General features: G+C 42.7%; 1 protein-coding gene across 1 annotated transcript; it reads left to right on the top strand.

Annotated features, from left to right (window-relative positions):
• Positions 1 to 874: 874 nt before the first annotated feature.
• Positions 875 to 9,317, top strand: LOC129833420 (3 beta-hydroxysteroid dehydrogenase type 7-like). The gene is made up of 6 exons (XM_055898012.1): positions 875 to 1,315; positions 3,610 to 3,765; positions 5,141 to 5,249; positions 7,043 to 7,142; positions 8,058 to 8,220; positions 8,401 to 9,317. Exons 1-6 carry the CDS (start codon positions 1,156 to 1,158, stop codon positions 8,811 to 8,813), a joined length of 1,101 nt encoding a protein of 366 aa, XP_055753987.1. The 5' UTR covers positions 875 to 1,155; the 3' UTR covers positions 8,814 to 9,317.
• Positions 9,318 to 24,015: the final 14,698 nt, after the last annotated feature.

The following is a 24,015-nucleotide window of genomic DNA, read 5'->3' on the forward strand; positions in this document are numbered from 1 at the left end:
TTGGGAAAGCCTGGCTTCCCTTGGCATTCATGAATACATGCCACTGCTGACAGTGAATGGTATGGCAACTCCACGGCTGCTGACGGTAAGGCGCTACAGAGTGTGGTACGCTCAGCCGAACGCACCATTGGGTGCACACTGCCTGCCCTCCAGGACACCTATAACACCAGGTCTCACAGGAAGGGCAAGAAGATAATCAGGAACCTCAGCCACCCGAGCCACGGCCTGTTCTCCCCGCTTCCATCACTCAGACGCATGCAGTATAGGAGCATAATGACAAAAACTGACAGACTGGCCAATAGCTTCTACCACCAGACCACAATGCCTCTGAATAGCCACCACTAGTCAGCTATTTGCTCCCTCTATGGACATTTCCCACCTCAACAAACATGTATCCTGCCCCCACCCCAATGGACATTTATCACTGTTACAGTTGGAAATATGTGTATATATTTTTTGGTGTATTGTTTCAATCACTTCCCTTTGACCTGCACTGTCGGAGCTCAGAGTTTAATAATTTCACTGTATTACATCTGCAACCCTGTGCATGTGACTAATAAACTCGAATCTAATCATGGTGGCATATAACGTATCTACAGTAAGCTACATTTAAACGAGAAGACCAATCGAGTTAATTTTGCATAGTGATCTTTGCCTTTCTTTGATGATAGTACAAACACAAAGTCGAAGGTCATCAATTAAGTCCATTGAAGCAGAGCAGTTTCCGATCGCTGTGTACAAACCGATCAGGGCTGCGTTCAGTACGTTTTTACGTTCTGGAACGTTCAATTGAACGGAAACTGTGCTGTTCTGAACGAGGAGGGTTGGGGAACACTGTCAGCATGACCACTTCCCTTTAAAACACGTCACTCATTGCTTCCAGCCACATATACCAAACGGTGGTCAATTCAAGAACGTACAAGAACCTTTTGGGGGAACGTGTCGTTCAGTACAAACCGTTGTTCAACGCAGTAAACGTTTAAGAGGACTGAACGCACCTCGCCCTGTCTTTTTCCATTTTGTTCTCTCGTTGTTTATCTCTGCTCTTTTAGAACGTTGGATCGCAGAGGGAGTTGTAGAAGATCAACAAGGACGACTCAGTAACTAATCAACCTAACATCAATTGTTGATAGTAGCAACTAGCAACAGTGAAGAATGTCGACTAAAGAACGGGGCCTGGTTTATCTCGTCACCGGGGGCTGTGGGTTCCTCGGACAACACCTGTTACAGGTCATTTTGGAGAAAGAGGATGCGGTAACGGAAATTCGACTTTTTGACAAACACATCGACTCAAGTTTAAATGGCCACAGCACAGGTAAAACAAAACTATATACGTGGAACATAAATTTTAAATGTCTGGCAGTTCACTGACATGTTCAAACCCCATTTGTAGTTTTCTTGTCTAATAATGCATATTTCATTGGCATGACCATACACCACACGAGGCTACTGAGTTGAAAACGGCTCATAAATGTCCAGAATGATTTGCAGTTGTGGGACTGGTGGAGTTTTAAACATGAAAGTAAGCTACTCTGAACCCTTATTCATGGTGACAATTATTATTGGGCTAAGCTACTCCTAGCAAGATTTCTAGAGGCTCAAGTGAGCAAGACCTCTAATCTTGAATGTCCAGGGGTTTATGCACTGAGAAGAGGTGGGGTGTCAACTCCTCAGTGAAACATTTAGTGAGACAACCTAGACTAGCATCACAGACCTTTACCCACATACATACCCAATCAAATAGACTCTGGATATCAGCTGTATTCCATGAAAACTCTTTTCTGACACCCTTTATTTTTGGCTTACACCTTTCTTACTCATATATTCTCAGGCATAAGAACATGCACATTTTAATTGACTAACTTTGTACAAACCTTTATTCCATTGTCAGTCTTCACTACAGAAACAGAGCCATATATGGGATAGAGGTGGAGAGTGGGCAGTAGGTAGATGGACTGAGAGGGAGAGATGGGAAAGCTGAAAGTCAGATACATACTAGAGTGTGACAGAGATGAGAGTTAGCGAATGTTACTGAAAGGAAATGTTAGGATAGTAAACAACACATATCTACACTGCTGAGGTCACTTCTACATCTGCATTGCTTGCTGTTTGGGGGTTTTAGGCTGGGTTTCTGTATAAGCACTTTGTGACATCTGCTGATGTTAAAAGCTCTTTATAAATGCGTTTGATTTGATTTGACTGCATCGGTCTGCATGAACAATGTCATAACATGATGGGGTCATGGACACACATGGCCCACACCCATCCTAATTCCATTTCCTGTTCTTGAACACTGCAGACGTCCTATGTAATTTCCCCTAACCTGTGACATGTCACTGTCATAACAGGAATCTCCACCTGCACCCTGTCACCTTGTGTGACTTTTTCAGTTTCTGTGGAATATGAATCAGAAAAGCAGGGCAGTATGTGGGGAAGAGGAACTCCTGAACATCTAGTCAAATGGCTACCCAGACTATTCACATTGCCTCCCCTCCTCCCCTCTCCACACCACTGCCACTCTCTGTTGTCATCTATGCATAGTGACTTTAAATAACTCTACCTGCATGTACATACTACCTCAACTGACCGGTGCACCCGCACATTGACTCTGTACCGGCACCCCCCTGTACATATTGTTATTTTTTACTGCTCCTCTTTAATTACTTGTTGCTTTTATCTCCTATTCTTATCTGTATTTTTTGGAACTGCACTGTTGGTTAGGGGCTCGTAAGTAAGCACTTCACTGTAAGGTCTACTACACCTGTTGTATTCGGCGCATTGATTTACTACTTAACCAAGCCACTGAGGCAGAGCTGAAAGAGACAGCTGCAGTAGTGTGACTTCAAGGCAAGAGTCTGTTTTTTTAAGAGTCGGGACCATTCCTGTGGTTACTTGGACTCCAGCCCCGTCCTGGCTTCATGATCATCAGATATATTTCAAGGCCATGATCTAGATAAGCCAAGCCAGGGACAGCATATTGAGAATAAGGGCAGCTTCCTTTTTCATCTTATCATTCCAAGAAGGAAGGACAGAACAAACAGACAAATGCTCTCAAAAGACACATTTGTGAAGAATGTCATTTTGTTGTGACCCACCTACCGGTGTTCCAATAAACATAAAGACCTTGTATGAGAAGACTTTAATTGTGGTGGGGTGATTGGGTCTTTTATAGCAACAATCAGATTACATTTTTCCCAGAAACAGAGACAGAGAGTTCCTCAGTGGACCCAGCTTTGGTTAGGTATCTAGGCGATGTAGGATCTGATTTAGAGGAAACAAATAGACACTCAAGTCAAAGAATCTAAGAATACTTCATATAGCCATGGAAACATGCATAGAAAGACTTGGTTCCTCCTCACACAACATATGTACCTAGACCTTCTAACCACAATATGTCTGATTCTTCTCTTAGGCTATTATTCTGTACATGATGTCCATGTCTTGTTGTCCAATCTCAATCTAGGATCAATTGTATTATTGTGCATTGTAGATCAGTTTATAGATATTTCATTCTGGTGAAAACAATCTCTTTTACATTATATCTAACATCTTACAACCCCCCCCCCCCCCCCCACACACACACGCTTTTCTCCCTCTCTCCCCCGTCAGAGCGGGTGAAGGTGGTGGTGACGCAGGGGGACATCACAGATTACTCCAGTGTCCTGGAGGTGTCCAAGGGGGCAGACCTGGTCATCCACACGGCCAGCCTGGTGGATGTCTGGCACAGAGTCCCTGAGACAGTCATCCAGGCTGTGAATGTTCAAGGTAAGGGCTCAGACAGACACAGCAATAGTATTCACTGGCTGAGAATACCCACCGATTTTTACATGTATAATCGCATAACAAATGTGGTCAGTCAGACCTCTACAGCGGGTGGTCCCTAAAACACAGCGCGCTAAACGGTGGGCAGACAAACACTAGATCCACATTCAGAGCGATGTGTGGAAGCCTTAAGACACAGGAGGATTTACGAAGAAGGGAATGGAAAATATGTTGAGGGAAAGGAAAAGAGAAGAGGGAGAAATGGTTGCCTTGGAGATGATTGATGATAGAACAAGACAAACATAGGAGGGGTGGTTGGATTCTCTTGACTGTAAATTAATACCACAACAGGAACTGTTATGGAGACTCATGAAAACCCATGAAATAGTGTTCCCAAAAGTTATTGTGATTCATGGTATAACCCACGTTTTTCCTGTTTGCCTGTCGCCTCTCCCTTCCTATAGTGCCTGGTGTTTTCCTCTGAACATTCTGACTATAAAACTGCCCCTTGAGTCTGTTAAAGGATGACAACTACAACAATGGTTTTATAGTCAGCAAACATAGACATACAAATACGGTCGTTATTTATTTATGTAGTGGGTAAATGTGTGTGAGTCTCTGAGAGGGCCTGTAAATAGAAATTGTGTGTGTGCTTGTCATGAGATTGAAATGGCTGTAAAAGACTCATCTCAAAAGGTTTCACATCTCACGATAAGGTCAGTGCCAGCCTGTCAGGTGGTTTTCATGCAACTGAATTACCTACAAACTCAACTTATTGAAGGGAATCAGCTGCTCTCTGTGATCCACTGCAAGTCATCTGGTTTCTATTAAACTAACAACATCAAATTAAAATAGCAAGCCCTTTGATGCATTATATAAGCCCAATTAATTGAACACTGACACTTTGTTTCCAGTTTGTAGTTATTCTGTCTATTCCCCGTCTCCTGGGTGGCCTACTGTGGTGTGTGTGTGTGTGTGTGTGTGTGTGTGTGTGTGTGTGTGTGTGTGTGTGTGTCTCACTGTCCCAGATCTGGGTATCTGTCCCATATTTCTGCTCGTCATCTCTTGGAAAATGCGACATTGTCCTCACAGGAATAGTTGTTTGTATTAGTTAGTGTATTTACTGTATATCAGATCCTTCTAGGATGTTTGTGTTGAGCTCTGAGAAAACACTTTTCATCTGGGGCTAGTTCCTAGAACATGCTCCTCCAGGTGCTTGTGTACTCATCGTTTGCCAACGTCTCTGTCCAGATGTTCTGCACGCACTTCCTGTTGACCGTATCACACGCTAGCCCTTTCTTTCTGCAATTAAATCAATGATAACTTCCAGTTATTGGCCTCTAGAATGTTTCTCTTCCTCCCTCCGTCTCTCTAACAGGAACTGTGAATGTGATCAATGCCTGTGTGGAGAATGGTATTCAGTATCTGGTCTACACCAGCAGCATGGAGGTGGTCGGCCCCAATGTGAAAGGAGACCCCTTTATCAGGTAGAGTTTTACTTCACAAATATCAGTTTCTCCTTTAGGCTCTCGTTATTTTTTCCTCTTTCCACTAAATCACTACCTCTCCTCCATCTGTCTTTTGTCTAGCCCGTAGGGTCGAGATTTCCCTTATCTGTATTATATCAGGCATGTGACTATTTATTTTATTTTCTGATTTCTCTATGAACTTGTATGTCTCTATTCTTCCCTAATTCTCCATTGAGAGACATTTACTGCGAGGAGAGATAGACAGGTCAGGGATGGGAGACAGGAATAAAAAGAGACTATAAAGATTATTATGAGAGAGAAATGAAAGATAGAGAGCATTCCAGTCATAGTGTTGCGTTAAGATCTAGAGATGATGGATATTAAGCAGAGCCCACATCAAGGCAAGCTTCCTTCATCTCTCTCTCTATCATCCCTCCCTCTCTTACACAGACAAAAGCACTAGCCTCTCTGATGTGGCAGACATGTTATGCTATACACTGAGTGTACAAAACATTAAGAACACCTGCTCTTTCCACGACAGACTGACCAGGTGAAAGCTATGATCCCTTATTGATGTCAAATCCACATAAATCAGTGTAGATGAAGGGAAATTATTTTTAAGCCTTGAGATTATTGAGACACGGATTGTGTATGTGTGCCATTCAGAGGGTGAATGGGCAAGACCAAATATTTAAGTACCTTTTGAACAGGTTATGGTAGTGGGTGCCAGGCGCACCGGTTTGTATCAAGAACTGCAACACTGTTGAGTTTTTCACACTCAACAGTTTTCCGTGTGTATCAAGAATGGTCCACCACCCAAAGGACACCCAGCCAACTGTGGGAAGCATTGGAATCAACATGGGCCGGCATCCATGTGGAATGCTTTCAACACCTTGTAGAGCCCATGCCCCGACAAATTGAGGTTGTTCTGAGGGAGAAAGTGGGGGGGGGGTGAAACTCAATATTAGGAAGGTGTTCCTAATGTTTGGTAAACTCAGTGTATGTCATTGTGTGTTATTATAGGTGTGTTTAGGAATGTACTTACCACATATGGTCCCTATAAGAAGATAAGTGGATATGTGACAAAGATGATGCCAGTAAGTAGTAGCTATGAGGAACATCACAGGATAGAATTCATCTGCACCATTGAATTGAAGCTGCACATTGCCAGTTCAATATAAACATAGCCAGGCCGATGTACTTTGCAATGCTGTGTGATGATGTCAGGAAAACTGTGCGGCAACAATAACTAAATCATAATAACAGCCCTGTGTTAGGTAATAGGCTCAGGTACACAAAGCCTTAAAGCACTGTCTGGTTCTACCTGTTTTAGGCTGGCAGATCCTGGGAACCGTAGATGTTTTTGTGTAGCGTCATCGTATCTCTTTCGTAACATGTTAAACTCATTTCTGTCATACCAAGGAATTAGAGTGACCGAGAGAGAGGGATGAGGGAAATAGTTGATCACCAGCCAACCCTGAAATCGTCCTGCCAGCTGTCGCATGTTGAAGATATTTTCCAGAGGCAGACAGACACGCGCACACACACTGTGGATTTGCAGATGTGTTTGCCATTCTCTTCCTTTCACATCAGCACTCAGTGTCTGGAAAAATGTCTGGCAGACTTTACATGCATGACTAACTTTGCTAAAATAGTCACAGAAACAACACCATGAAACTGCCAATGTCCATCTGGCTATTATACTGAATCATTCCACATGTTAATGTGATATTCTGTTCAAAGGTCATCAAATAATAACACCCCTCGTCTCCCCCGTCTCCCCCGTCTCCCTCTCTCTCTTTCATGCACAGAGGTGATGAAGACACCATCTACAATGTTTATCACGATATGCCCTACCCCAGGAGCAAGGCCAAGGCAGAGAAACTGGTGCTGGAGGCCAACGGCAATAAGGTACTTGTATTAACACATCACACTTCATACAAAGACGCGGTAATAACACACACAGACCAACTCACACTTTTATTTGATGGACATTTGAAAGATCCGGGGGATAGTTGCCTTTAAACGTACTCTCATTAATAGCCTGATTCAGATAGGGAAGCCCTTCATGGACCTTATTCAGATACTTATTCTCTCTCTTTGACTGAACTGCTCCAAAACGTACCGCAGAACACAAATATACTATAGTAATCCATGAAAAAAATGTTTGGAGCTTGTGTTGCATGTAAGATTTCTTTGCCCAATGGCCATATGTGTGCTGTTACTCTGCGCGAAAACGAATATTTCTGAGTTATGATAAATGGTATAATTCTTTTCGACTTCACTGTTACGGCTCTCGTTGGTGGTATGAAGAGTGGACCAAAGCGCAGCGTGGAAAGTGATACTGGAAAGTGACATGATACTTTTATTTCAAAAAACACTCAAACAAAATAACAAACGTGAAAACGAAAGCGCACAGTTCTGTCAGGCAGAAACACTAAACAGAAAACAAGATCCCACAAAACCCAAACGGAAATTGACAATTTATATATGATCCCCAATCAGAGACAATGTTAGACAGCTGCCTCTGATTGGGAACCACACTCGGCCAAAACAAAGAAATAGAAAACATAGACTTTCCCACCCGAGTCACACCCTGACCTAACCAAACATAGAGAATAATAGGGATCTCTAAGGTCAGGGCGTGACAGTTACTCTGCCAAAAAGCTGTTTCCCTTATGCGTTAGTCTACTCCACCCTTCTGTTATGTTGAGTTAAAACTGCATATTTGTGATTCTGGGTTTCAAAACGGTTTTCATTTCCCGTCCGCTCCCATCAGTTTCTAATGCTCTGTTACCACATCCTTCCTCTCCTCTCTCTGGCCAGGTGAATGAAGGGGCCTGCTTGTACACATGCTCCCTCCGTCCCACAGGGATCTATGGTGAGCAGCACCAGCTGATGAGGGACTTCTATCAGATGGGTGTGAGGACAGGGGGCTGGATCATTCGAGGCGTCCCAAAGGACACGGAACATGGTCGTGTCTATGCAGGTGAGTCCTGAAACACGTGCTGATACCTAGCCACACCTACAAGATCTTGAGTTGTCCTTTTAGCTGATTTTCTACTGGGTTCTTGGTTATGTACCAAGGTGGCTACTTAACTTGTTCTACAGCCCTAGTGGATTAGGCTAGTGGTATGTACGTTCTCAGCATAGTTTTCTTTTTTTTCAGGTAACGTGGCTTGGATGCATCTGCTGGCTGCTCGCTCCCTGAGAGAGCACCCCCAAAGGCTTGGAGGGGAAGTTTACTTCTGCTATGACGACTCACCCTACAAGAGTTATGAGGATTTCAACATGCAGTTCCTGTCTGGGTTCAACTTCCGCCAGTTCCGTGTGCCGCTATTGGTGCTGTGGTTGGTGGCGTGCCTGAATGACCTGCTCCGCTGGGTGCTGAAGCCTGTGTGCAGCTACACACCATTACTCAACCGCTACACACTCGCTGTGGCCAGCACCTCCTTCACAGTGGGTTCAGACAAGGCCCAGCGCCACTTCCAGTACCGCCCCCTCTATGACTGGGACCAGTGCAAGGCCCGCACACAGAGATGGGTGGACACCTTTCCCTTCGCAGGCCCCAAGGACTCCTGATCTGGGCTGGTCTGGCGGAACCTTGTCTGGGCTAAACCGATGCACCACACATCATAACCCTGGATGGATGGAGGAGTGAGAGGACTTTCTCAGATTTATATTCTCACTATGTTTGCTCCATCATAAGCAGTATTATCATTACACGTATGCAAACAAACTCTTGACCCCTGAACTCTTAAACCCTGAACTATGACCTCCTGCATGTGTTTTTCAAAAATGGTTATGTCCTCCTACCTGTCACTACTTGTGGCTAGGCTGTAGCTCCTCAGGCAAAATGATGACAAGGCATGTTCCACACTGAAATGTTCACTTATCCATCCCATGATCTTCTGATTCACATGAGATGCTTCCCAGCCCTAAATATAAGATATTATATTGGAGATTCAATATAAAACGTTTGGGGCTTTATTGGACATTGCAATATTCATCTTTTTTTTTTTTTTTTTACAGTATTTTTATTGGAATTTCACAATTTTCACCCATATTAAAGAGATACAACAGAGACCAGGCAAAAAAAAACAACAAGGAAAAACAGCACCCGCCTACACATAACTGCGCATACATATATATATACACATATACATATACATACACACACATACGCACACCATCCTCCTCCCCCCGCTTCTCCCACCCTATCCCCATCATTGCGTCTCTCAATACACACATTTTAAACAAACTTACAAACAGAAATTAAACAAAAAAAAGCTCGGTTTAAACTAAGAAGTTAGGTTCCACACATGGAACAGTGTAATTCTGAATACATAGATCACCACCATTCTAAGAGAATCCTTGCAGCATAATAGCTGATACCTCAGGTTCTAGGTAATTTAGATAGGGTTCCCACACTTTGTAGAACTGATCTGTTTTAGAATGCAATGTACATGTCAGATATTCCAGAGGCACTCATTCAAAAAGTATCTTATGCCAATCTTTAATAGAAGGAACCTTATCACGAATCCACCGTAAAAGGATGTTTTTCCTTGCAGCAAAGGTAAGGATGTTGTAAAGCCTCCTCTTACTCACAGAAGTAACATGCCTACTAGGGAGACCTAACAGTAACGAAACTGGGTCCAATTCTAGATCGACCCCTAGGATCTTTTCAATTTCTTGCAGAACACCAGACCAGTATCGTTGTATTTTGGTACATGACCATAAACAATGTGTTAGGGTGCCTGTATCAGTTTTGCATTTAAGACACTGAGGAGAAGAGGAAGAGGGGCTAAAGGCATGTCTGCGATTTGGGGATATATGCAATCTGTGTATTATTCTTAATTGGATTGCTTTAGTACGATTACATATAGATATTGTTTTTGCATATCTCCAAATGTCCTCCCACATCTCTTCGTCAATAGTCACAGACAATTCTTTCTCCCACACTTGTTTCACCCTCTGTGTGTCGACAGCAGGAAAGGACCTTAAAGCATCATAAAACAGACTTACAGACATTTTCCTTTGTGGAAAAAAAAGCATCCTCTCAATGACAGACATATCAGGGTTACCAATTAAGGTGGTGCTCTTCACAATATAATGTCTTACTTGTAGGAAGCGGAAAAAGTCCTGCTTTGGGAGTCGATATTTCTCCACCATCTGCTCAAATGACAATAGAATCTTATCAGCAAATAAGTCATTTAGTCTGCGTATGCCCTTATTAAGCCAAAAGTTAAAGCCAGCATCCAGCAATCCTGGACCAAAATCTGGGTTGTTAAGAATTGGGGTAAGAGCAGAGGTTAGTTTGGACCTTCCCAAGAAGCGATGAACTGACCTCCAAACCTTGAGTGTGTTAAGTGTAATAGGATTATTGCAGTGATCTTCTACAGACTTGAAACTTCTGAAAAATAAAAGATCCTGTAAGGGGTATTTTGAAAGAGAAGTCTCAATGTCTAACCAAATAGAGGAGTCATCGTTTGTGATCCAATCAGAAATATAACATAGGTGGGCACACCACTGATAGAACCTGATATTGGGCAGATCCAAGCCCCCCATAGAACTTGGCAGCTGCAATATTGCCATCTTAAGCCTTGGCTTGCGTTTACTCCATATGAAGGAACTTAGCCATCCATTTACATCCTTTATTATCTTATTGGAGAGTAATACTGGGATCATTTGGATTGGGTAAAGTAGTCTAGGTAAAATGTTCATTTTCAAGAGGGATATTCTACCCAACCAAGAAATCGGGAGAGAGTTCCAGCGCTCCAGATCCTGTCTTATTGTATCAAACAAGGGAACAAAATTGGCTTTGTACATTTGCTGGAATTTAGGAGTTACAAATATACCCAGATACGTAAAGCCTGAGGGAGACCATTTAAAAGGGAAGGGGGGAGAAGTATTAGGTACAGAGTGAAGGCTACCAAGTGGCATAGCCTCTGATTTAGTTAAGTTAATCTTGTAGCCTGAGAATTCGCTGAATAATTGAATAATATTAATAAGAGATGTAGTTGAGGTCTCGGGATTAGAGATGAATATCAGGACATCATCAGCATACAAGCTTATTTTATGGTGAACATCACCAATGAGCAGCCCCTGTATAGCAGGCGTTACCCTGATGGCCTCGGCCAGTGGTTCCATAGCGAGTGCAAATAGGAGGGGGGACAAAGGGCAGCCCTGTCTGGTACCTCTGTATATAGAGAAGCTATTTGACCTTAGCCCATTAGTAAGGACAGCAGCCTGAGGATCATCATATAAAACTTTCACCCATTTTATAAAGTTGTCCCCTAGACCAAATTTATTTAGAGCAAAGAGTAGGTAAGACCACTCCACACGATCAAATGCTTTCTCAGCATCTAGGGAGAGCACAAGACCATCCCTAGCACTTTGTCGGTAGGCTTGAATTACATTAAGCCGCCGCCTGACATTGTTGCACGACTTACGGCCCTTAATAAAGCCAGTTTGGTCTCCTTTCACAATTAGTGGCAGTGAGTCCTCTAATCTTGTGGCTAGAATTTTAGAAAGTAATTTTCTATCCACATTCAGAAGGGAAATTGGTCTGTACGAGGAACAAGACTCTGGACATTTTCCCTTTTTAAGAATAAGTGATATGTTGGCTTCCCTCAGCGTTTGAGGGAGCTGGTCATTTGAAAATGAGTGGTTAAACATATCACGCAATGGCTCAAGGATCAGGCCATGAAACTCTTTATAGAATTCACTACCAAACCCGTCTGGTCCTGGAGCCTTACCGTTTTGCAGATTCTTAATTGCGAACATTATCTCTTCTTCGGTGATAGGGGCATTAAGGAGAGACCTCTGTTCTTCGGAGATAGTAGGGAGCTCAATCTTAGAAAATAAATTATCCATTCATTTGGGTGCGTCATTTGGCAGTTCTGAGGCATAAAGATTTGCATAAAATTTCTTAAATGAGTCATTTATCAATTTATTTTCATATAAATGATTGCCATCCGAATCAGTAATAGTAGCAATTGACTGTGAGTCAGCTCTCTTTTTAGCTAGGTACGCCAAGTACTTTCCTGGCTTATCGCCATGTTCATATAGCTTTTGCCTGACAAATCCCATTTTCTTTTCAGCGTCCTGTGTTAGGAGAGAGTCCAACGTTGATCTAAGAACTGATATTTCCTTTAATAGGGCAGGCGTGGGAGTTTTAATGTAGTCCTTCTCTTTAGTTCCCAATTCACCCTCTAACCTTTTTTGCTTTTCACGCTTTTTCCGCCTCTTAGTGGCTGTGTATGACATAATCAGACCCCTGGCGTACGCTTTACAGGTTTCCCAAAGGTGCGAGGGATTATCTGTTGATTGAGAGTTAATAGAGAAAAATGCTTTAAACTCTGTAATAAAATATGATGTGAACGTATGGTCTTTAAGGATGGTTGTATTCAACCTCCAATGTCTTGACAGATTGAATGCCCCGTTGAGTTTTATGTCCAGGATCACCTCCGCATGATCAGATATGACTATACTTCCTATCCTAGCGGATAAAACAGACTGCAAAGACGTCCTGGGCATAAAAAAGTAATCTATTCTAGTCTGACATCCATGCGGTGCAGAGAAAAAAGTGAACTCTCTGTTGGAGGGGTGAAAAGTTCTCCAAACATCCGCATACCCCAGATCATCACAAATAGCTTTAAGTGACTTAGCTCGAGGAGAGAGTGAAGCTATACCGCTGGGAAACTTATCAATAAGGGGGTTCAACAAACAATTAAAATCTCCTCCAACCACTGCAGTGTCTGAGTTTAATTCTGAAAAGTCTAGAAATACCTTAGTGAGGAAATCAGGGGGGTGGGCAGGGGGAAAGTAAATATTCATTATGGAGATTTTCTGCCCTTGTAAAGTACCATTAATTATAACAAAGCGACCAAATTTATCTTTCACACAATTCAAGACCTTAAGTGGTAAGTTCTTTTTCACAAGAATTGCTACACCTCTACTTCTGGATGTAAATGATGAGAAAAACACTTGACCAAACCCCCCTTGTTGTAATTTCAGATGCTCCTTATCATCCAAATGAGTTTCTTGCAACAGGGCAATATCAATATTTTCTTTTTTCAAAAACGACAGTACCTTCTTCCTTTTAATGGGATTATGGCTCCCTCTAATGTTCCATGTACATACCCGCAGTGTGTTACCTGCTATTGCACTTTGACCGTTTCATATTCAGACTGAATCCCACCGTAAAAATGGGGTGGTACCTTTTTCCATGTGTTGAACTCTCTTCTATCTCACCGAGCATAAACAAACGATATGAACCCTGAACTCTAACTATACTAAACCCAAAAATTAAACATGTAAAGATCCAAAAGGGGGTTTTCCCACTAGCTAACATGCAGGGGATTTCAACTTTCCAATGTAGACTCTTAAGTCTGCATTGCCACTCAATAGCCTCGTCCTTTATACATATGAAAATGAAAATCAATATGTGAAGATTGAGGCTCTTCCACCTAAAACCAAGCCTGGGCAACAGTGTAGATTCACCCATATCTCAGCCTGAGCTATAGCGGCAGTTACTTTAGCAAGAAAAATAATAAAAATACGAATATTACTGAACCGGAGCATGTGAGAACTCACACCACTGTTTCATGATCAGATTCAAAGAAGATAATAAAGTTATCCAATGCTGCGGCGGCGCAGCTTAAAGTTATTTACCCGAGAGAGTCAATAAACGCAGCAGCCTCTGCAGGTGTGGAGAGTTTCTTAGGCGATCCGTTGACCATAATCTTCAATGTGGCCGGGTACAACAGTGCGTAGTCCATCTTCATTCTCCTGAGTCGAGCCTTCGCCTCATCAAACCCTTTGCGTCTTCGTACAACCGCTGTGGACCCTTTGCGTCTTCGTACAACCGCTGTGGAGTAATCATTGAAGAGTGAGACCTTTGGACCTTTACGTTGACTACCGTCAGAGCCGATGTTTCTAGCCGCATCCATAACGCGCTGCTTGTCGGTGAAGTTGTGGAACTTTATAACCACTGGCCGTGGGCGCTGGTTGGGACCGGGTATCGGTGCTTGGGAGCGATGGGCTCTGTCCAGCTTCACACGACCAGCCTTAGTGTCCATTTGTAAGTAGTCAGGGATCCATTCCTCAAAACATTTTACTGAACGTGTTCCTTCAGAATTTTCCAGGAGTCCCACAACACGAATATTGCATCTGCGTCCTCGATTATCCAAGTCGTCAATGTGCTCCGCCATTTCACGCACCTGTTTTTCAAGTGCTTTCATCTTAGTGTCCATAGATGTAGTTGAAGCTTCCACTGTGGCAATTCTTCCTTCCGCCTCATCGACACGTTTGACCACCCTCTGTAATTCAGCTGAATGGCCTGCTATTGCTTCCAAGACCGTTCTTATCTTAACATCGATCACTTTAGTAATGTTGTCCGTCATCTTTTGAATCACCAGGTCCATTGTGCCTGGATCCGCAACGGTGTTAGCTTCGCTAACGTAAGCTAGCTCCTCCTGCACCTCTACAGGGATGGTGGTTTTGGTCGAGTTCTTAGTAGCTCTGCTGGGCATGTTGTCGGAGATTTTTGAGAAATAACCGTCAAGACTCATTGCAGGATAACTTATTTAGCCAATTCTACCACTTTTTCAAGCTAGGAGATTAATGAAAGAATATAAATTTACGAATGCCACGGGAGCTCGCTGAAACACAGTGTTCTCTCTACGGCGCCATTTTGTCCCCCAATATTCATCTTCTTAAAAAAGGGGTAGATATAATAGGATTGTAGTCATAAAAGGGCATAGGTATGTGATCTAGGAAAGCTGCTCATGAATTGTTTTGAGTCTATTTCCAACAATACACAGTGCAATACATTGCTATACATATTTTGCAGTACATACATGAAAATGCAATACATTTTCCACAAGACATTGTTACTACATAGACTTGATCTGTTTTTGTTGAAGAGCACTAGTGCAGAATAAGTATTTACATCTTAGACATGCTGTCACGCTCTGACCTTAGATATCTGCGTTTTCTTTATATTTTGGTTAGGTCAGGGTGTGACGAGGGTGGGTATGCTAGTTTTTTGTATTGTCTAGGGTTTTTGTATGTCAAGGGGTTTAGTAGGTCTAGGTAATTTGTCTGTCTATGGTGGCCTGATATGGTTCCCAATCAGAGGCAGCTGTTTATCGTTGTCTCTGATTGGGGATCATATTTAGGTAGCCATTTTCCCTTTTGTGTTCGTGGGTTCTTGTTTATGTGTAGTTGCCTGTTCAGTGTTCATTCTTATTATAATAATGTACGCATACCACGCTGCGCCTTGGTCCGATTCATACGACGAACGTGACACATGCATTAATGCATGCAGAGAATATTGTCTGACTATGTCCTATCTGATTTTAGAGTTTTATGAATCACCTGCTATACATTAAGGTCATTTTATAATCTGAATGCACTGCCAATTTAAAAACAATAATAAAAAAATCATTAAAGATGACTTTTCCCAGTGCATTCAGATTTAAACTTCAGACAGAGAAAAGGTTAATTTTATATTTCATGCCTATTGATTATTATTATTACAATTTTGAGAAGTAGCGTTACTTAAAGAGCAACTGAAGGCAATAAAAAACGCATATTCTATTCTCTGGTAGAAAATGGACTTATCTCAAACCAACTACATTATTAAAATGTAAGCATTTCATGAGACACCTATAAAAGATGTGTACATGAAAATATTGTCCCATTTACAATGTGTAATTTATTGACGGTCCCTAACTATCCCCAGAGATAGGCTATCCAAAGTCAAAACAATTTTGGCACTGTTGCACACCAGCCGGCAAAGAAGTTGGATAGCTTGCTAGCTAATTTAGGCTTCTTCCAGACACAAGACCTTGTTCGACTGTTTAAAGTTCTCAAAGGGTGTGTACTGTTTTGGCAGAGTGTAAGTACAAATGCTTCCCAAGTCGGAACAAACACAAGAGACACCCACATCAAAGACCCGAGACCCAAAACTCGTTTGGTTTAATTTACTAATGAGGAGAATGGAAACCAGGACTCAATCGGAAAGTTCAGCCCCCTTTAAGAACACAATAGACATACTTGGAACACAGGAGGTTGGGGGCACCTTAATTGGGGAGGATGGGCTTGTGGTAAGGACTGGAGCGGAATTAGCTGAATGGTATCAAGCACATGGTTTCCATGTGTTTGATGCCATTCCATTAGCTCTATTCCAGCCATTATTATGAACCATCCTCCCCTCCGCAGCCCCTGTGACTTGGAAAGCATACTCTTTCAGTTTTCAATATTGAATATGAATATGTATTATGTATTTATTTGTTTAATTCCAAATACAACTATTTTAATTAATTCAAATTTGTTTATTTTTTTTTACAAGGTAAATATGATACTATCAAAGACACAATGCATGATTTTTTGCTGAAAACAGCCTAGGTCCACTATGGTGACCTCAGAAACGGCAAGATAAACTAAATGGAGAAACATATGAAATACATGTTAACAACACATTCATTACACATCCTTTACATAGTCCCAGTCGGTATTAGATAGAACGTTGCGCCCCTGCCTGCCTGTGGGGGAAAACAACTTGTGGTTACCTTTTTCAAACGTGGATCAGAAAACCAGTCCGTATCTGGTGTGACCACCATTTGGTTCATGCAGCGCAGCAATCTCCTTCGCATAGAGTTTATCAGGCTGTTGATTGTGGCCTGTGGAATGTTGTCCCACTCCTCTTCAATGGCTGTGCAAAGTTGCTGGATATTGGCAGGAACTGGAACCCGCTGTCGTGCACGTCGATTCAGAGCATCCCAAACGTGCTCAATGGGTGACATGTCTGGTGAGTATGCAGGCCATGGAAGAACTGAGACAGTTTCAGCTTCCAGGAATTGTGTACAGACGTGGGGCCGTGCATTATCATGCTGAAACATAAGGTGATGGCGGCAGATGAATGGCACAACAATGGGCCTCTGGATCTTGTCACGGTATCTCTGTGCATTCAAATTGCCATCGCTAAAATGCAATTGTGTTCATTGTCCATAGCTTATGCCTGCCCATACCATAACCCCACTGCCACCATGGTGCACTCTGTTCACAACCTTTACATCAGCAAACTGCTCGCCCACACTGCACCATACACATGGTCTGCGGTTGTGAGCCAGTTGGATGCGCTGCCAAATTCTCTAAAACGACATTGGAGGCGGCTTATGGTAGAGAAATTAACCATAAATTCTCTGGCAACAGCTCTGGTGGATATTCCTGTAGTCAGCATGCCAATTGCACGCTCCCTCAAAACTTGAGACATCTGTGGCATTGTCTTATGTAAAATGTAAAAAAACTGCACATTTTTGAGTGGCCTTTATTGTCCCCAGCACAAGGTAGACTTGTGTAATTTTGTAATTTTTATTAGGATCCCCATTAGCTAACGCTGTAATGCTAGCTAATCTTCCTGGGGTCCAACACCAATGAACAAGACTTCACAAACATTCAACAAGTAGACAATACAGACAATTACAATACCTGACAGGAAACACATTCAACATTCAGTTGATACTTTCTATTTCCTCTCCAGGCATATGGTCTATCGCATTAGATGTAATTTTATTTTTTTCTTGAAGGTGGATTTACTTTTTTTTATACATACACTGCTCAAAAAAATAAAGGGAACACTTAAACAACACAATGTAACTCCAAGTCAATCACACTTCTGTGAAATCAAACTGTCCACTTAGGAAGCAACACTGATTGACAATAAATTGCACATGCTGTTGTGCAAATGGAATAGACAACAGGTGGAAATTATAGGCAATTAGCAAGACACCCCCAATAAAGGAGTGGTTCTGCAGGTGGTGACCACAGACCACTTTTCAGTTCCTATGCTTCCTGGCTGATGTTTTGGTCACTTTTGAATGCTGGCGGTGCTTTCACTCTAGTGGTAGCATGAGACGGATTCTACAACCCACACAAGTGGCTCGGGTAGTGCAGCTCATCCAGGATGGCACATCAATGCGAGCTGTGGCAAGAAGGTTTGCTGTGTCTGTCAGCGTAGTGACCAGAGCATGGAGGTGCTACCAGGAGACAGGCCAGTACATCAGGAGACGTGGAGGAGGCCGTAGGAGGGAAACAACCCAGCAGCAGGACCGCTATCTCCGCGTTTCTGCAAGGAGGAGCACTGCCAGAGCAGATGACCTCCAGCAGGCCACAAATGTGCATGTGTCTGCTCAAACGGTCAGAAACAGACTCCATGAGGGTGGTATGAGGGCCCGACGTCCACAGGTGGGGGTTGTGCTTACAGCCCAACACCGTGCAGGACGTTTGGCATTTGCCAGAGAACACCAAGATTGTCAAATTCGCCACTGGCGCCCTGTGCTCTTCACAGATGAAAGCAGGTTCACACTGAGCACATGAGCACATGTGACAGACGTGACAGAGTCTGGAGACGCCGTGGAGAACGTTCTGCTGCCTGCAACATCCTTCAGCATGACCGGTTTGGTGGTGGGTCAGTCATGGTGTGGGGTGTCATTTCTTTGGGGGGCCGCACAGCCCTCCATGTGCTCACCAGAGGTAGCCTGACTGCCATTAGGTACCGAGATGAGATCCTCAGACCCCTTGTGAGACCATATGCTGGTGCGGTTGGCCCTGGGTTCCTCCTAATGCAAGACAATGCTAGACCTCATGTGGCTGGAGTGTGTCAGCAGTTCCTGCAAGAGGAAGGCATTGATGCTATGGACTGGCCTGCCCGTTCCCCAGACATGAATCCAATTGAGTACATCTGGGACATCATGTCTCACTCCACCAACGCCACGTTGCACCACAGACTGTCCAGGAGTTGGCGGATGCTTTAGTCCAGGTCTGGGAGGAGATCCCTCAGGAGACCATCCCCCACCTCATCAGGAGCATGCCCAGGCGTTGTAGGGAGGTCATACAGGCACGTGGCCACACACACTACTGAGCCTAATTTTGACTTGTTTTAAGGACATTACATCAAAGTTGGATCAGCCTGTAGTGTGGTTTTCCACTTTAATTTTGAGTGTGACTCCAAATCCAGACCTCCATGGGTTGATACATTTGATTTCCATTGATAATTTTTGTGTGATTTTGTTGTCAGCACATTCAACTATGTAAAGAAAAAAGTATTTAATAAGAATATTTCATTCATTCAGATCTAGGATGTGTTATTTTAGTGTTCCCTTTATTTTTTTGAGCAGTGTATATGGAGTTCCATTCAGCTATGGCTCTATATAAAACTGTAGATTTAAGGCGATTTGTCCTTGGCTTGGGTTGTCTTAGCTGCCCTAAATTTGTCTGTCTGGTTTGGCGGTTATGCGTGTTGCTAGTATGTACTAACTGGCCTGATAAATACTGTGGTTTTTTGAAAAATATAATATTCCTAAAGAAGATCAGAAGACTGGATAGTAATTTGTTTTTAACGTGAAGCTATGAGAGATTCTGATGCATTTGGATAATATTCATACAGATAGAGCAAAGAGCTAATCTGGCAGCCCTGTTCTGAACGATTGAGATTTTCAATATCTTTCTTTGATGACCATATAACTGGACAGTTCTCTAAGTGTGATAGGATCAGGGATTGACCATATAACTGGACAGTTCTCTAAGTGTGATAGGACCAGGGATTGACCATATAACTGGACAGTTCTCTAAGTGTGATAGGACCAGGGATTTACCATATAACTGGACAGTTCTCTAAGTGTGATAGGACCAGGGATTGACCATATAACTGGACAGTTCTCTAAGTGTGATAGGACCAGGGATTGAATCACTTGATTCAGTGTGCTAGATGTTACATACTCTGAACCTTTTCTTGTAACAGCAATTCCCTTACCCATCTTAATAACAATATTATCTATATGTTCTGACCATGATAAATCTGCATCCAACATGATGCCTAGTAGTTTAGTTTTTTTTCACTTGCTCTACTGTCAGAGTCGTGTGTATAGGTGGCAGGGAAGTCAGGCGCAGTATAATCAAACTTAGTGGAATGGAGTAGTTTAATAACTTGAAAACAAACATAACTCCAAAACCCTGAATACAATAAAACAAAGTGGGTACGAGGACCCGCCGCGCACCAATACAAATAACACGAATACTGAACAACAAACAATCTCTGACAAAGACATGAGGGGAAACAGAGGGTTAAATACACAACAGGTAATGAATGGGATTGAAACCAGCTGTGTAGGAAAACAAGACAAAACCAATGTAAAATGAAAAATGGATCAATGATGGCTAGAAGACCAGTGACGTCAACCGCCGAGCACCGCCAGAACAAGGAGAGGCATCGACTTCGGCAGAAGTCGTGACATCTACATGCATTCTATTCATCGGCAAATTCAATTGGGGATCATCAGCAAGCATATATATATTGAACCAAATACAATACATTTAGTTTTAGAAATGTTCAACACCAATTTGTTCATATCAACCCACTCAGACACCATTCTAAGTTCACTGCTCAGGACATGTTAGCTCATTACATTCTGATGCTGCGCTATACATTGTAGAGTCATCAGCATACATGACCACTCTTGCTTTGTTCATTACTGAAGGTAAATCATTAGTAAAGATAGAGTAGAGAACTGGGTCTAGGCAACTTCCCTGAGGAACACCACAGTGTATATATTTCTGTTTGAAAAGCTACCATTAAGGAACACTTTTTTGTCTTCTCCTTGATAGATAGCTTTCCATCCAGGATAGAAATGCAGACTTAGCCCTTGTGTTGTCTTAAGGGTAAGAAATGACCCACCACTATGTTTAACAGCAGAGAAAACCAACTTGAAATTTGATGACTTTTCCTAGAGTGACCCCAGCATTAGAAAAAGTGAAACATCACCTTTGATCATATTTCCATGAAAGCTGGGTACAAAGATTGTCTTAGGGTACAAAGATTGTCTTAGGGTCATTTTTGACCCAGCAGTTATAAAATAATTTACACACCACAAAAACCACAAAGACACACACACACATACACACAAGGAGAAATGGAGATTATGTGTGCTATTGATTGAACTCAGACAAAACTAAAACGTTCTTGTGCATGTGCAGCATCTCCCCTCCACGACCCCTCCACGACCCCACACATGACGCAAGTTCACAGACAAAATAAAAACAATTTCAGACAAAATAAACACATTTCTGACAAAATAAAAATTTCTTGAAAGCATTGTTTACTAATGGGGAATGAGGCTATAAAGGTGCTGCAAATGACAGTCCCTCCAGTTCTCTCTTTGCTGAACCATGAGTGCACGTTTCAGTGCCCAACAGGTTGTAGATCTGATATTTTCAGATGTCCAGGAGGAACAAGAGAACAATGATTTAGAAGAGGAGGAAGTATCTGAAGAATAAGATGGGAAAGAGTGCAACCCAGAGCATGATGCATCATCTTCAGATGAAGAAATCCCCCAAACTGAAAGAGAGACATTTTTGTCAAAGAACAGCAAAATAACATGGTCCTTTTCACCATATGACAACCAGGGCAGGATGGCAGCACAAAATGTCATAAGGATGACCCCAGGGCCCACAAGACATGCAGTTGCCCAGGACATTGCCTCAACATTCTACATGTTCATCACACCAGCCATTGAAAACATAATCCTGGAGATGACAAATTTGGAGGGTTTATGTTTATATGGAGACAACTGGAAAAGGATGGATGAGATTGACCTTTGTCGTGGCAGAATCAGATTTAGCAAGGTTAACATAGATAGATAAGATGTTATTTTCATCATATGCTTGTGAGATACTTGTCATTAGAATCTTCTGAGCTAGGGATTAGTAACTTGGGGCCAGAGAGGGGAGAGGTCAGGCTTGTCTTCATATGTCAATGTATCTGTTAAACCATGTGGTACTAAGTAGAATGTTAGAAGGGGAGGAGGACAGAGTGGAACGTTGTTTTCTTATGGGAACGTTGTTTGTAACTATTCCTAAACCATGTGACGGGATGGAGTTATTAATTGGGGAACCAGTTAGGTATCTCATACAATGTCTGTACACCAGTCACTCCCTACTTTTCTCATTGGGGGAAGGAGTTTGGCAGTGTCTGGAACCATTGTATTTCCCCTCTGAGGTTGCCCTTATCTTGACCTAGTATTTGACCTAAGAGGCTCACTGTCTGATTTGGAGTTTGTCCAGGTTTGGGAATATCTAGAAATTACAATTGATATATGCCATTGGATGAGGTAATGGTTGGTAGACAGTGAAGTACCAAGCATGAGATTTAAACCTTGTCTTGGGAGATAAAACTGAACAATGATTTATAGCTGATGCTGTCTAGCGATAGGATACTCCTCTTTCGGGTAAAGGATTCTTTGTAAGTTGAGAGGGGTGTATCTTGGCTATAAATGAAACTAAGAATTGTTTTGTAAGCACTCTCAGAGAATTCATTTATAGACACTGAATTGATCTGAGAGTCAAAAAAGGGCTTTGGTGAAGCTTGTATATATATTAAAGATGGAATATATAATTTAACTCTGACTTGTGTGTGGTTGGCTCTCTCTCTCTCTATTGAGTAATACAGGAAAATTACCACAACACCTGCGTGCCTACATAGGGCTGCTAATCTTAGCGGGTGTGTATAGGTCCGGAGGCAAAGCTACATGTAGTCTCTGGGATGCAGTAGAAGGGTGATTTTCCGTGCCACGATGCCACTGAAAGTCTCTCACACTTTCTCAAGAATGCTACGATTTGATAATCGTGAGCCAAGACCTGCAAGACGTGTGAGAGACAAACTGGCAGCCATAAGAGAGGTCTGGGAGAAGTGGGTGGAGCATCTGCTGTGCCTCTACAACCCTCAGCCTGAAGTAACAGTGGATGAGCAACTGGTTCCATTCAGAGGTAAATGTTTATTTCCATATCTGTAATGTAAGTGATTTTCACAGTTAATTTTATTATTGTTTTTCTGTAATATCATTGATTTATGTGATTGTTTTCTGTGACACTGATACTAATTACTGATAGTAATCTCTTTTGTCAAAAGGTCACTGTCCTTTCCGGCTGTATATGCCCAGCAAGCCAGCAAAGTATGCATCAAGATATGAGTGGCCTGTGACGCACAATCCAGCTACACTTGGAAGATGCAAGTCTACACAGGGAAGCCGACCAGTGGAGGCCCGGAGAAGAACCAGGGGATGCAGGTTGTGGTTGATGTGATAGATGGACTGAGGGGGCACAATGTCACGTGTGACAATTTCTTCACCTCTTATGAACTTAGCCAGCAGCTCCTGAAGAGGAAAACCACCATGGTTGGCACAGTTCGAAAGAACAAGCCTGAGCTCCCCCCTGCATTCCTCGCAACAAGGGGGAAAGAGGCCTTCTCATCAAAGTTTGCCTTCACCCCCACCACCACTCTAGTTTCTTACCTCCCAAAAAAGGAACAAGAATGTGGTCCTCCTGAGCACAGTGCTCAAAACAGCTGAGATCAGTGATCGTGAGGACAGGAAGCCACAACTGGAATTTACAGCTGCAGGTGGATGACTGCCTGCTGGCCCCTGGTCATCTTCCATAACATCATTGATGTGTCCTCATACAATGCCTTTGTGATATGGAACAAGATCAACCCTGCCTGGATGCCTGATAAGCTGAACAAGAGTAGGGTGTTCCTGGAGCACCTGGGAAAGGCACTTGTAACCCCACACATTCAAAGAAGGGAGTGCCTCCCCCACGCAGCAGCCTCTGCAGCACATGTGAAAGCTGTTCAGGAGGCTGAATCTTGTCCTGATCCACCTGAGGCAGGCAAGAGGAGGAGATGCCAATTATGCCCCCCAAAGAAGGACTGTAAAACAAATACTAT

The sequence above is a fragment of the Salvelinus fontinalis genome, chromosome 34, assembly GCF_029448725.1.
Source record: "Salvelinus fontinalis isolate EN_2023a chromosome 34, ASM2944872v1, whole genome shotgun sequence".
NCBI lineage: Eukaryota > Metazoa > Chordata > Actinopteri > Salmoniformes > Salmonidae > Salvelinus > Salvelinus fontinalis.

Bases quoted from the DNA above. Each gene is read 5' to 3' on its own strand.
- LOC129833420 (XM_055898012.1), top strand. From the start codon at position 1,156: ATGTCGACTAAAGAACGGGGCCTGGTTTATCTCGTCACCGGGGGCTGT. The intron at 3,766-5,140 runs GTAAGGGCTCAG...TCTCTCTAACAG, and splicing joins CCAGGCTGTGAATGTTCAAG to GAACTGTGAATGTGATCAAT. The intron at 5,250-7,042 runs GTAGAGTTTTAC...TTTCATGCACAG, and splicing joins AAAGGAGACCCCTTTATCAG to AGGTGATGAAGACACCATCT.